This window comes from Rana temporaria, chromosome 1, assembly GCF_905171775.1.
Source record: "Rana temporaria chromosome 1, aRanTem1.1, whole genome shotgun sequence".
Lineage (NCBI taxonomy): Eukaryota > Metazoa > Chordata > Amphibia > Anura > Ranidae > Rana > Rana temporaria.
The window spans coordinates 406591142-406606502 of NC_053489.1; the positions used below are offsets into that span (position 1 = coordinate 406591142).

Consider the following 15361-nt stretch of genomic DNA (forward strand, 5'->3'; position numbering starts at 1 on the left):
ATATCATATATATGGCAATGTCTGCTAATATACAAGCGATACTGATAGTGTATCACCTAACTCTGTTTTTAGACATGATGAGGCATGATGTGACCTCTTTTCAATTGTGAATTCATCAGATACTAGCACTATACCTCTTCTATTGGTTTTGCGGCACTGTAAGTATTTCATCAATTGCCTATTGTCATGCAAAAGGCTATTCCTTGTATACACATTTTGTGTATCATTTATTTTATAGATTACATGTACATTGATTGCAAAAATAAGGACTATCCCTAATGAAGGAGTCAAGATTACTTTGAAACATGTTGGAATTGTCCATGCAGTCTTTTATGTGACATCTTGATCTGTTCCTATGTAATGTGATGCTATGACCTGTATTAGTTAGTTGTAATATATATATATATATATATATATATATATATATATATATATATATATATATATATGTATATATGTATATATGTGTGTGTATATGTATGTGTGTGTGTGTGTGTGTATGTGTGTGTGTATGTGTATATATATATATATATATATATATATATATATATATATATATATATATATATATATATATATATATATATATATATATATATATATATATATATATATATATATATATATTTTTTTTTTTTTTTTTTATTAGGGATACTCTGTTTTCATACACCTTAGGGATGCTGGCCCATACTAAACTGGCAGATAATATTACCTCCAATTTTATATTGTATTTAAAACACACTGATTTTTTATTTTTCTCTCTCACATCAAAACATTTTCTTATTGGCGATTTACCCCTCTATCCACTATTGAGTATTCCTCTGGAAATCTTTGCCATTTGACACCTGCATGCGCTTTAACATCTGGTTCCTCCTGTTTAGTGCTTGGAGAACTTTTAGGCATCCTGTAAAAAAAAAATTAGGCAATGACTTCTTTGCAGCAGATTTTTCCTGAAATCTTGTAACACCTTCTAGGTGTGCTCATATGCTATGCATCAGATTTCTGTTGCTTTATTAACACATAGTCCTTGTTGCTGATCATCCACAATTCAGCAACAGTGTCACCTTTCGAATACACTGTCCTGCACTGTTTCTTTCTGTGTCTTTGTTTGTTACAAAAAAAAAAGGAATTGCTCTTTACGTGCTCTTTCTTTTTTCATGGTATATTTCTGTTTTCCTCACAGATTACAGTTTAATGGCCCAACAGAATATTATAGTCGGAATTTCTCAACTCCATTTTCAAGCTGCTTTACAGAGAGCCAAACGTACATTCAGGTAGTGTGTTTCTCAAGGCCATTTGTGTACAGACAATACTATTCCCATCACCAGTAATATTGATATGTTCAATCATCATGTGGTATAAGCCTGTTCTTATTTATGTGACCAGTTTTTGACGTGCACTGCTTTATTTTATTTTTTTTCCATTTTTTTCCAATATCCTGCTGTCTTATTCCAGACATACAGTTCATAATATTTTTGCTGTTCAGACATTAATATATCTCTGCACTGTTTTGACCTATTGCAGTCATAGATGTGTTTTTTTTTTAAATCTCAAAACAAATGATTTTTTATTGAAAAAAAGGTTCATCACATACATTATTGGCATCAGAGCAACACATTACATTAGATCTGTCCAATTCTTAGGTTCAAGGAGAATACCACACATCTCACATGTATAATAAATGCATCTTCACACTCAAAACAATTAACAATAACCTGAGATAGTAGTGCACCTAGCTATTCTTAGTCCCTGCTACAAATGCATTGGTATAAGGAGATTTACAACAATATATCCAACACCTGCTCCACCGGAGCCAACCCAGGTTCACTCAACCATGGATCCCAGAGTTTGTCACAGATGTATTTTCATTTGATACTACCTAGGCAATTTGACTTGATACACTCTGAATTAAACTGTGTGTCAAACCAAAAATGTTTTTTCTAGTCTTGGATAGAATGAGGAAAGATTTGACCTCCTGTTGGGTTTTTACTGCTGTCCAGGGCTCCATTAAAGAGCCCTGTTTTTTTTGTTACCGTTGAAGATTTAAAATGCTTTAGAAATCCTGGCAAGCTAGAACAGGCAGTTACATATGGCCTCCTAGCCACCCCTCTCTACCATATTCAGTGGGCTAAAGAACAATATATCAAAGAATTTCTTTGCTACTTGCTTGGCTGTCATGCTGATCTAATAACTTTTTAGTTTGTGACTCTCTGACCCAGAACATTTTCTCAAGGCAGTCAGCAACACTTTTCCTTTAAATACATTGGAGAAGGGAAAACCTTTGATAAAATTATAGAGACAGGATAGCAACCAAACATCATTCAGTGAGTAAAATAAGTATTTGATCCCCAAGCAAAACATGACTTGGTACTTGGTGGAGAAACCCTTGTTGACAAGCACAGAGGTAAGACGTTTCTTGAAATTGGTTACTAGGTTTGCACACATTTCAGGAATTTGTGTCCACTCTTCTTTACAGATCTTCTCTAAATCCTTAAGGTTTCTTGACTGTCGCTTGGCAACTCGAAATTTCAACTCACTCCATAACTTTTCTATAGCATTAAGGTATGGGGACTGGCTAGGCCACTCTATGACCTTAATGTGCTTCTTCTTGAGCCACTCCCTTGTTGCCTTGGTCACTGTCATGCTGGTTCGGTCTGTACCTTTAGCAGAGAAACGGCCCCAAACCATAATGTTTCCACCTCTGTGCTTTACTGTAGGGATGGTGTTCTTGGAGAGCATTTTTCTTCCTTCCAAAATGGCAAGTTCCCCTCCTCAAGGAGGCACATGTACAGTTATGCCAATGAACATCTAAATGATTCAGAGAAGGATTGGGAAAACTTGCTGTGGTCAGATGAGACCAAAATTGAGCTCCTTGGCATTAACTCGAAGGCAACAAAGGAGTAGCTCAAGAATAAGCACATTAAGGTCATGGAGTGGCCTAGTCAGTCTCCAGCCCTTAATCATATGTAGAGAAAAGGGAAACTGCCGCTCCAGGTGAGTGCATTTAGCAATCAGTGTCCTCTCAGAAGCGTGGGTGCAGGCAATGCAAGGAGCGAAGACTGGAGAAAAAGACTGGACAGCCGCACTTCCACGAAATTCTTAAAAATGTTGCTTTTAATGGTAAAAATGGAAACGGCACTACAGATCACAGCAGACAGTGGGGTGGATAGCTGACGCGTTTCGCACTGGGGTATCAGAGCTTAGTCATAGCTTCGACTAAGCGCTGATACCCCAGTGCAAAACGTGTCAGATATCCACCCCACTGTCTGCTGTGATCTGTAGTGCTGTTTCCATTTTTTACCATTAAAAGCAACATTTTTAAGAATTTAGTGGAAGTGCGGCTGTCCAGTCTTTTTCTCCAGTCTTAATCCTATGTAACATTGATGGAGGGAGATGAAACTTGAGTTGCCAAGAGAAAGACAATTTAGGCTGGATTTACGACCTATGCATTTTTAGTGCTTTTTGCATTTTGCAGATTTGCTCTACAGTTCATTTAACATGGCTTCCTATGGATCACGTTCTGTAGTGCAAATCTGCAAAAAGCTCTAAAATTACATAGGTGTGACTCCAGCCTTAGAGAAGATCTGTAAAGAAGAGTGGATCAAAATCCCACCTGAGATGCAAACTTGGTCACTAACTACAAGAAATGTCTTGCCCCTGTGCTTGCCAAGGATTTCTCCACCAAGTACTAAGTCATGTTTTGCTTGGGGATCAAATATTTATTTTACTCACTGAACTGCAACTTAATTTATAGCGTTCGTTTTATGTGGGGTTTTTTTCTGGATTTTTGGTTGATATTCTGTTCTACCATATAAAATACACCTATGATAATAATTATAGACCCTTTTATTTCTTTGGAAGTGAGCAAACTTACAAAATCTGCATGGGGTCAAATAATAATTTTCCCCACTGTAGCTGTCCATCTTGTTTAATATATATATTTCTCTTATTGTCCATGGACGGACACAGCTCCTTAAATCTTGAAATTTGGGTTATGTTCCTATTCATAGTAGAGCACTAGGCAGAACATGTTATCTTAAAACATGTAATTTTAACAGAGTTGAACAGCCCCGTTTTTCTGCCTAGCAGAGGAGAAGGATGTGGCTCTCTTTGGGCCCAGAGTCCTGAAGAAATTTAAAATTGTATTTATTTTTGTGATTCATCTATAACTGCCGGCAGGGTGACAGGCTGAATATTATAGATCATTGTAGTCTCCCCAGTCTGGCCATCGAGCAGTCCTTAGCTACGTGCTGAGCCGGCTCCGGGGGCCACATATGACTGTATGTGGGTCTGTCAGGGACACGCCAGCAAGTCCACGCAAGGACGGGTAAGTACGGTTCCTCCTGCCTCGGCAGGATGGAACAGCTGGGCATTCCCGGGATTAAGGGGTTCTCCTGTCCTCCCTTTCCCTGCTCTCTGTCGCCCTTTCCCCTCCTGCCCTAGGGCCCGCTGCGAACGGGGTGTACCTGTGGGGGGGCTCCGGGTCCCAGTGGGGCGCCGGGGTCCACTTTCTGTCTCCTGGAAAGTCTTTGCACGGCTTTCTTGTCCACATCCCGGAGCTCCAGCGCCATTTTTTGCAGCAAGTTTTTTTGGTGAGTCCCCTGGGTAACCCCCCCCCCCCCCCCCCCGGTCGGTGCAGCAAGGAGGGTGGACTTGAAGGAGTTGTAAAGGAATTTTTTGTTTTTTGCTGAAATGACTGTTTACAGGGTATTGCGACATAATGGTTAACTTATTCCTTTTAAAAACGATTAAAAATAGATAAAAATCAATCATATAATGTACCTGTAGTTTTTTAGTTTCGTTTTTGCATCTAGTTTCGTTTTTGCATGTTATCCTGCCTCTGTGCTATACAGAGCCATAGAGCAGTGATGGTTTGGAACATGAACCTAGAAACTCCCAGTACTGTGGTCATCAGGAAACAGACAACCAGGAAGTGTCCAGAACAGAGAAGAATTACAGCAACATCAGAGCAAAAACTAACAATGAGGACATGAAACCAGGACTGCAGTAAGGTAAAGGAAGCTATTTAGCTAAAAAAAATAATTCCTTTAGTGACCCAGTGACAGTGGAACCCACAGACCCTTTAAGTGTTTTTCACTTAGTTTCTGAGGGCTGTCAGTGGGTGATAATGGAGTCAGTATCTGGTCTTTCTTCCCCTAAATTGCCAGAGGCAGCAACCAGTGCCCCTGCGGTTCCCATGGATACGCTGTCGGCAGTCCTGGAATCATTTGTTGCCAGGGTAGAAGCGGCGTGCGGGCGTAAGGGGGGTCAAAAAACGCCCCCTCCCCTGCCATCTTCTGGGGAATGCTCTGACTCAGATTTGGGCCTGGCTGCAGCTCAGGACCCCGGTTCTGGTATGTCAAAGGATGCAGACCAGGACCTCCCTGGTGAGGAGGACCCCTTTGTCCGGGTCAGTGCAAGACGGGCACTTGTAAGATGTTACACTTATTGATGCTGTGAGGGACTCTCTCAAGCTGGAAGATGCAGCTGGGACTTACACAGAGGGGTCTGTCTCCTTTGGGTCACACAAATCTAACCTCTCTGTGAAAGTTTTTCCTTATGTTACTTTCTTTGTAAAGTTCAAAGATAAGGAATGGGAAAGTCCTTTGTGGTCCGTTATCCTTTTGATCCTCCGGTCGTGGACCCCCCGGTCTCTCGGCTAAATAAGGTAACCACTCTCCCGGTTGAGGGGGCCCCTGCCTTTAAGGACCCTACTGATAGGAGATCCGAAGCAGTGACCCGCTCCATGTTCACCATGCTGGCGTCGGCGTTGCGACCTATATTGGCTGCGACTTTGGTGTCTCAGACACTCATTGTATGGACTAAGATTTTGCAACAGACAGTAGAGGAGCATCAGCCTTCTCCAGAATGCGTAAGGCTGGCTGACCAATTGGTACAGGGCCTTGTGTATGTCTGTGATGCCACTATGGAAGCAGCCCCCTTGATCTCCAGAGCCTCTGTATCTTCGGTGGTACTGCGCCGCCTGATTTGTCTGAAATGCTGGTCCGCTGGCCAAGCATACAAAAAAGCTCTTGCAGATTTGCCCTTCAAAGGTGGGAGGCTTTTTGGTACCTCGCTGGACGACATTATTAAGGATGGCACTGGAGGTAAGGGCACACTTTTCCCGCAGTCCTCTAAGGGAAAGGAGCCGCGCCCTAAGCCAGGGCCCTCCTATTCCGCGCAGAAGCGGTATTTTTGTCAGTCCGTGTCATCCGGCAGATCTTTCCAGACTTACAAAGCTCCAACTGGGGGACAGAAGCGTCTCTGGGTGCATGAGCTGAATAATCCTGCTACCGTATGAAGTTTTGCCCCCGCCCGGCTCAAGGTTTGCGAGTTTGCACCTCGGTGGACCTCCCTGCTCTCCGACCAGTGGGTCTGCGAAGTGGTCACTTCGGGGTACAAGATCGAGTTTCTTTCTTGTCTGCCAAACAGATTATTTCCCTCAAATCTTCATCTCCTTCCGGCTCGTCGGTCTGCTTTGATTGGAGCAGTACAAGACTTGCTCAGGTGCGGAGTAATTTTACCTGTGCCCCTGGAGGAAAGGTTTCAGGGATTCTATTTGAATCTGTTTGTAGTCCCAAAGAAGGACGGTGTCCGTCCAATCTTGGACCTCAAGGCCCTCAATGCCTTTGTGAGGGTGCGAAAGTTCAGGATGGAATCCATTTGTTCAGTGGTTGCTGCGCTCCATCCGGGGGATTTTCTGGCGTCCCTGGACATCAAAAACGCATACTTGCATGTCCCCATCTGCACCAGCCATCAGAGGCTTCTGCGCTTTGCAATCAGCGAAGACCACTATAAATTTATGTCTCTTTCCTTTGGCCTAGCGTCGGCATCAAGAGTGTTCACCAAGGTGCTCGCCCCGATTCTGGCTTTGCTGAGACATCGAGGCATTGCTATCGTGGGCTACCTAGACGATCTTCTGAGAGCTGTTTCTGGCTCAGAATTAGAGGAGGACGTGTCTATAGCCAGTCAGACCCTCCGGGAATTTGATTGGGTACTGAACATCCAGAAGTCAGTGTTGGTGCCGACTCAGCGTCTGGAGTACTTAGGGTTGGTCCTGGACTCCTTGGAGACGAAGGTCTTCCTTCCTTTGGAGAAGTTGCAGACACTCCATTCGGCGGTGAAATTGTTGGCATCCCGCAAATGGTCGTCTCTCTGTTTTTGTATGTGAGTTCTGGGCCTCATGGTGGCCTCCTTCGAGTCAGTTCCGTATGCCCAATTCCACACTTGAGTATTGCAGAAGGAGATCCTGTCCAAATGGATCAAATATCTGTTGTCTCTGGATCGTCAGATTCAGGTAAGTCACCTGGTCAATGCTTCCCTGTGTTGGTGGCTGAGATCCCCGGCTCTTCTGGACTGTGATCACGACGGACGCCAGCTTCACAGGTTGTGGGGGGGAGGTCCAGTCGGCCCAGGGTCGCTGGACTCCGGACGAATCATGCATGCCGATCAATGTACTGGAACTTTGAGCGATCAGGCTTTGCCTCTCCTCGTGGTCGCAGAGGCTACAGGGTCGTCCGATGACGATCCAGTCGGGCAAAGCCACGGCGGTGGCTTATGTCAACCATCAGAGGGGAACAAGGAGCTCGGCTGCAGCATCGGAGGTCGCTCACTTCCTGCGGTGGGTGGAAAGGAGCGTGCGGGCTCTGTCATCCGTTTACATTCCGGGCGTAGAAAACTGGCAGGTGGACTACCTAAGTCGCCAGATGCTGGATCAGGGGGAATGGTCGTTCTCAACTCCTTTGCCGGAGGTGGGGCACACCGGATGTGGATCTTTTGGCTTCTCGACTCACTCCCAAGGTGTCGAGGTTCATGGCCAGGTCCAGAGATCCCTGGGCAGACGCGTTGGTGGCCCTGTGGGGTCAGTATCGGCTAATTTTTGCCTTTCCCCCACTGAAGTTGCTTCCTCGACTGCTCCGCAGAGTAGAGGCCGAGGGGATCCCTGTGATTCTAATCGCTCCGGATTGGCCCGGGCGTCCCTGGTACGCCGACCTTGTGCGCCTGGTGGTGGATGCACCCTGGCGGCTGCCAATGAGGGAGGACCTTCTGTCTCAAGGTCCTATACTTCATCCTGCTTTACAGTTGCTGGCTTTAACAGCATGACTATTGAAAGCCAGGTACTAAGGGACAGAGATCTGTCGGATTCCGTCATTTCAACTATGCTGAGGGCACGGAAGTCCTCTTCGCGGAAGATCTACCATCGCACTCGGAAGGCCTACATCTCCATGTGCGAGGAGATGAAGTGGCATCCACAGACATATTCGGTTTCCAGGGTCCCGCTGTTTTTACAGCCTGGAGTGGATCAGAATCTTGCCTTAAGCACCATCAAGGGACAGATTTTAGCCTTGGCTGTTTTCTTCCAACGACCCTTGGCGACCCACTCACTGGTAGGTACTTTTGTGCAGAGGGTTCGACATGTTCTTTCCCCTGATTAGACCACCGCTTCCTCCGTGGGATTTGAATCTGGTGCTCTCGGCTCTTCAGGAGCCCCCTTTTGAGAACATCAGAGATATTCCTCTTGACGCTCTCTCAGAAAGTGGCTTTTCTAGCAGCCATGACATCTATCAGACGTGTTTCTGAGTTGGCGGCCTTGTCTTGCAAGTCTCCTTACTTGGTCCTCCACAAAGATAAAGCGGTGCTACGCCCGCAGCCTTCCTTTCTTCCGAAGGTAATTTCAGCTTTTTACCTGAACGAGGACATTGTACTTCCGTCCTTATGTCCTCGACCGTCGCATCCCAAAGAGGCTGCGCTACAGACCATGGATGTGGTACGTGCTCTGCGGGTGTACCTGTCTGCCACGGCTTCGATCCGGAGGTCGGACTCACTGTTTGTGGCGGTGTCTGGTTCGCAGAAGGGCCTGGCGGTCTCGCCGGGCACTATTTCTCAGTGGCTCAGGCAGACCATCATCCAGGCCTACGCCCTTAAGGGGCGGGCGCCTTTTTTTTCTGTCACAGCGCATTCAACCAGGGCCATTGGTGCTTCCTGGGCTTTCCGACATCAAGCGTCTGTTTCACAGGTGTGTAAAGCGGCGACTTGGTCGTCCATTCCCACTTTTTCCAAATTTTACAAGGTTGACGTGAGTGCATCTTCAGATGCTTCCTTCGGCCGCAAGGTTTTGCAGGCGGCTGTTTTGAGTTTGCAACTCCTCCGTTGAGGAGCTCTGCTTGTTTGGGGTGAAGTTGGTTTTTGATTGCTGTTCCCACCCCTCATTTTTCTGACACTGCTTGGGGACGTCCCAAATGTCAAGATTTAACGAGCTGTGTCCGTCCATGGACGAAAAGAGAAAATAGAATTTTTGTTGTACTCGCCGTACGATCCTTTTTAAGTTTGTACTGCTTTTTGACGAACTGAGCTGCAGGGTGGGGGATTATGACCGGAGGGACCGATTTTAAATAGGATCTTGCTGGTAGTAAAACCTTGCCTGTAAATAGTATTTGTTGTAAATTTTGCAATAATGTTTACATGTGTCCAGTGCAAATGAAAACACCAGTGGCTCCTAAGGTTAGCACATTTTTTTTTACATGCAAACAGTGTTAAAGAAGAACTGCAGTCTGCTCACATAATTTGTAATAAAAACATATTTTGCCATTCTAAAGCTACCCCTATTATTTTATATATATATATATATACTGTGATTCTGTACTTGCCAAATATGCTGCTGAAATCTCCCTCCACTGAGTCTGGCTGCAATCATTTTAACTGTGGGCAGCTGAAGTTGCTGCCTGTTCACTTCCTGGATTTACAGAGGCACACCCCCAGCAATGCAGCTCTCATTGGCCCTCTTATGACCCCCCCCCCTCCCTTCCTGGCAAACTCTCACAAGAGAGAGAGAGCGCTGTGCATAATGTTATAACCCTAGGCTTTTTACCAGTTAAGAAACAGGAAGTGGGCTGTATAAGGTATTTACTGGCAGAATAAAAAAATGTTTTACTATCCAAAGTTAAAACAACAAGGGCAGAATATTTAATAGATGGGAAGATGAAAAAATGACTGAAGTTCCGCTTTAAATATGATTCATACACTGAACTGCAGATATTGTTTATTTTTATTCTGATGAGTGCAGATTACAGAACTGTGCGCAGGTTTCCACATGGGCCTCATAGCATTACATACAGCTGCATTCAGATCTGTAAATATACGCATTATACAATAGGAGGACATTTTTGTTGCTTTCTTACTGAAACTTTGTAGGTAATGGCCACTTCTGCTCTTATTTCTCTCTTCACTTTACTCTCCAACTAATTCACTGTTTATTTTTTCAAGAGTTTCCCCTTTTTAAGAAATCACCAGTCATAATTCCACTCTGAATGAGCTTTAGAAACGCATTCAGTCTTTTTTCTTGTTGCAAAGGTTTTAAAGTCTTTTGTAACATTCTGTTGCTTTTTTATTTTGTTTCAATTATGTGACCATTTCAGAGTTGATCCTTGTAAAGTGTTTTTTTTCATGTCGATCTTTCTTTATGTAGCAGGCTTCCAGTTCTTATTTTGAGGTTAAGCACCCTTGCTTTGTCACTATATTCTTCCCTATTTCCTTCTTAACTCTGTGTCCCCGTTGCTTCAGTTCTTCCTCCCAGCTCTTGACCCTCCCCTCTGTCTGGCTGCGGATCTGTGGTGACCTGTGCTGAACGTTGCGTAATGTGCAGTGATATTTCCAGTAATGTATGTGTGATCAGACTAAACTGAAACAGGGAGAGGCATTATCTTCTGCAACCTACACACACACACACATAGCCCTTCTTATTGTGCTTCAGTGTACAATGCTTGAGCAAAGGCAAAATCCTCCTAACTTTCCAGATTTGTCAATTTGGAAAATCCCCAGGGAAGGTCACTGTATTGTGTACGAGAGGAACTGTCCTAACTTCCCAAAACCTTCTTAAACCTTTATTGAACCTGTGGACGAGCACCTGTTACTGGGTGTTTATTAATGTCCAACAACTGCAAAAGTTTAGTTTTGTTACTGCGCTTGTCTAAATTCTGCCACATGTGTCAGATAACAAGGGAATAATAATTGTCATGTGTAATAAAGTCTGTAACGAGACATGTTGACCTGTATCTGTTGCCTGCAGCTAAAACCTTAGCTGTCATTTTTAAAGAAATTCCAAAGGGAGAATTGAATTGGTTGCTCTAACTAGCATAGACAGGTTGTATCTTCCACAAGGCCCAATACTAAAAGATTAAGTTAAATATATTTCCAATATTGCCAATTGTAGCTTTCTCTCAAAAATGATAGTTGCTGACTGGTATGCTGACCCAGTGACTTCAGCAATTTTAAGTCCTTGATTCCCCCATCAACACAGACAGTGTGGGGGGGGGGGGCACAAAGTTATTATTGCTAGCAGTAATCTGGCAATAATCTCATGAAAAATCTAACAGGCTGGTTGTGCCCAAGTTGATTGATCAACTTGGATTCAATCAGCCTGCCCATACATGGTTCACTGCTGAACTGGCTGATTCGAACCATCTATGGCCGGCTTAAAGCTGGCCATACAACAATTTCCTTGTTCAATGTCCTTTAGATTTACCTTCAACTATGAAGTGAAAGGGTTTGCCTGATTGTATACAAATTGAAAGTGTTTAGGTTTGACCTAGTGTTGTATGGTTTTGGTAAATCTAAATGAAAATTGCATAATGTATGGCCAGCCTTTGTCTTTTACTCTATAAAAACACGTGCAGATAAGGTAATTCAGAGAAAATTTAAAATTCAATATCTGCATTCATTGTTCTTGGTCACTGACTCTCTGTATTTAAGCTGTTGGATCAGCATGACAGCCATGCAGTTAGCATTTTCAGATGAAAATGTCAGCAATGGCAGCATCTGTTTCTTTCATGAGTTTTTTTTTAAACAAGGGATTCTTTGACTATATGTTGTGGTTTACTGTAAGTGTACTAATTTTAGCATGAGATTGCATGATTCCTTGAAAGACCAGTTTAGGATTGCCCTCCCTAGTCCCCTTATCCACTGTAAATTGAGCCAACCCCCACTCCCCTGGGGGTGCATATTTGTCTTCTCCAACAGCGGCAGCCTCCGGGACTGTCTACAGCATGCTTGGTATAAATCTAATGTCAAGCTTCATGAGTAACAATAGATTTAAATACTTGCATTGTTTCTGCAGCATGGTATGTGCAATTCAAGTCTAGTCTGCATGCGCTGGCAGCTCAACGATAGGTTTTAATCAGTAGAACTATAGAAATTACAACAAGCCACCATTGTTACAGAAGTTAAATAAGCACCTATGGCATGGATAACTCGGCTAGGGATAGTTTAGGTGGCTAGGGATAAATACTAGTTTTATATAGAATTCTGAACTTTTCCTTTAAAATTGCAAGATTTTTATGTATGGCTCTTTTGCATTTACTGCACCGTTAAGCTCACAAGATTTATTTCATGAAATTATGGAAAAAATATTGTCTAAAATTCTGATTAATTGCCTGAACAGTTCAAGTAAAATACGTACGATCTATGTCAGGGATATGCAATTGGCAGACCGCCAGCTGTTGCAGAACTACAAGTCCCATGAGGCATAGCAAGACTCTGACAGTCACAAGCATGACACCCAGAGGCGGAGACATGATGGGACTTGTAGTTTTGCAACAGATGGAGGCCCGCTAATTGCATATCCCTGATCTATGTTATGTAGACACTGTGATGCTGTACACCAGGGGTGTGAAGCTTTTATTTCAGTGCAGGCGCGTAACGCGTTGGTTGCCCTCAAAGGGCTGGTTTATCTGTAAAACTATATAAATGTATCTACTCTTTAAATATCATATTAAATATTTGCCTCTGCATTCGATTTATTGCTGTTTTTAGTAATAACTTAAATGTTAATCCATTCATTTAAGTTTATACCAACCCCTCTATTAGAGCCTGGCATAGCACATTGTATTGGTCTTTTATAAAAACTGGGCATGTAAATACCTGTTTAGAGCCATCTTTAGGCCGGTCACATGACTCCTGGCTGCTGTAGAGCACTGATACAGAGTGATCTCCCTCTGACATCAGCTGGAGAGATCACATGGCCGCTCAGCCCTTCCTGTAGTAGCCCTGGAAAGCGGCCGAGAGTCACGTGACCTGCCTGAAGATCGCGCTAAACAGGTATTTACAAGCCTCATTTTTTATAAAAGACTAATAGTGTTCTATACCAGGCTATAATAGAGGGCCTGGCAGTGAGCATTCATCATTTTTTTATTTTAGGAATATCGGCGAGGGGGGCAGAGACAGACACAGAGATGACAGGCAGGGAGGAGGGGCTGAGAGGGAGAGAGGAGGGCTGAGAGCAGGGCAGCAGATGATGAAGGGACGTAAACTGACAGTGTTCAGGGCTGCAGCCCTGGTTATAGGGGTCAGCTTAGAGAGGGGGATACAGGAAGTGGCCGGAACAGGTAGTTTTTTTTTTACAATTTAGAGGGGGCAGATTACACAGTACAAGCACTGTGCTGTTTAATCTGCTTTAAGGTACCAGGATCTGTATATTTGTATTTATTTATTTGGGGGCGGGGGGACACTTTAAGCTGTAAAGGACAGGTGCAGACCGGTATGGAGCCCACTCACACTCCTGTAGCAGATAATGCAAGCCTGAAAATGAGGATAGCACACCGCTGGTACCATACACAAGAAGCTTTATTGGAGCGTCACCAATAAAGTTTCTGCTGGATGATGCCAGTGGTGTGCGACTCTCCTTTTCAATGTCCAGAGCACCCCCCCTTCCCCCACATCAACAGATGTCAAGAGCTGCCCCCATCCTTTTTTACATCCACTGCACCCCTCTTACCTTGTGCTGGCGGTGGAGCTGGGAAGCAGTAAGTGCAGGGTCTGGATGAGGGCTGGTGTCAGCTACTAGAGTCTCCTGAATGCTGTGATCAGGGGAGGCAGTGAGGAGGGGTTGCTTTGGCTGCACAGAGAGGCGCAGGACCTGTAGGAGGAGTTCTGTCCCTCCCTCTGTTACTGAGATGTGGGGGGGGGGGGGGTGCAGAGACAAGTCTCCATGCAGCTTCACAGAGAAGTGCAGGATCTGACAGATGAGTTCTGTCCTCCTCTCTGCTGCTGACTGCTGTGGAGGCGGAGGGGAGGGGGTTGCCGCAGCGGCAGGAAAGGTGCGAGGGCCACATGAAATGGCCTGGTGGGCCAGGTTCAGCCCGTGGGCCTTGTTTCCCACATGTGTTTTTATACTGTGGTATTGCTCTACCAGTTTTGGTAGAAGATTATACAATTTGTGCTTGTGTGGGGACAAAATACTGTCCAATGATATGGATCTGCTGAGCTTGAAACACCCTGAAAGTTATTCTGCTAACAGCTAATATTGTTGAGTTTACCACAAGGTTTTCTGCAGAAAGTTTGTAATTTAAAGTGAAAGTGTAAACGGAGGGTTAAAAATCCCCACGACCAGCGCAGAGTGGAAAGTAATTAGTATTAATGATACTAAGGAGTAGCACGTATGTAAAAAGTAAGTGAGAAAGCAAGTCAATATGAAATTGATTGAACCGTGCTCCTTTAAAAAGATAAAGTGCAAATATGTGAAAAGGCAATCTCATCTGAGAGCCAACTTTGCGAGTAAGGGAACCCAGCAGTGTAGTCTTTCGGCTTTACGCCAGGAACCCTACTACGCATGTGCCAGACTCTGTTCCTCTCTTCTACTGGCCCGGTGGCCGGGGGAGGAGGAGGGAGCCCCAGTCATGACGTCAATACTTGCGGCTGAGGCTCCCGGAAATGGGGAAAGCATACCTGTGAAAGACGGGTATGCCGTCTCCCCTCCCCCTGGAAGGTGCCAAATGTGGCACCGGAGGGCGTGAGGAGTACAATGAGCGGAAGTTCTACTTTTGGGTGGAACTCACTTACAAGTGCACTTTTTTGGGAAAAAATATACTTTTTTAATTAAAAAATAAGACACCAGTAAAGCTTGCCCAATTTTTTTTATATTGTGAAAGATAATGTTACGCCAAGTAAATTAATACCCAACATGTCACGCTTCAAAATTGCGTCCGCTTGTGGAATGTCGACAAACTTTTACCCTTTAAAATCTCCATAGGCGACGTTTAAAAATTCTACAGGTTGCATGTTTTGGGTTACAGAAGAGGTCTAGGGCTAGAATTATTGCTCTCGCTCTACCAATCGCGGCAATACCTCCCATGTGTGGTTTGAACTCCGCTTTCATATGCGGGTGCTACTCACGTATGCAGTCGCTTCTGCGCGTGAGCTCGGCGGGACGGGGTGCGTTTCTGGCTCCTAACTTTTTTAGCTGGCTCTTAGATTCCAAGCAAATTTGTCAAGCCCTGCGTGTTAAGCACGGGGAGACTGGGTGCTTTGAAATTAGTTCTTACATTTTTTTATTTTTTTTGTATGTTGAGAATTTTTTTTTTACATTTCT

The 15361-nt window shown here is 44.2% G+C and overlaps 1 protein-coding gene across 4 annotated transcripts in view; it reads left to right on the top strand.

Moving 5' to 3' along the window:
* Positions 1 to 15361, top strand: part of SBNO2 (strawberry notch homolog 2) — a 149208-nt gene that overhangs the window by 57791 nt on the left and 76056 nt on the right. For 3 of the 4 annotated variants that reach the window (XM_040323911.1, XM_040323919.1, XM_040323925.1), the window contains exon 4: positions 1184 to 1274. The exons of the other annotated variant lie outside the window; for it this stretch is intronic. In XM_040323911.1, coding sequence (XP_040179845.1) covers positions 1184 to 1274 — 91 coding nt within the window. The remainder of the gene's footprint in view (positions 1 to 1183; positions 1275 to 15361) is intronic. 4 annotated transcript variants of the gene reach the window in all.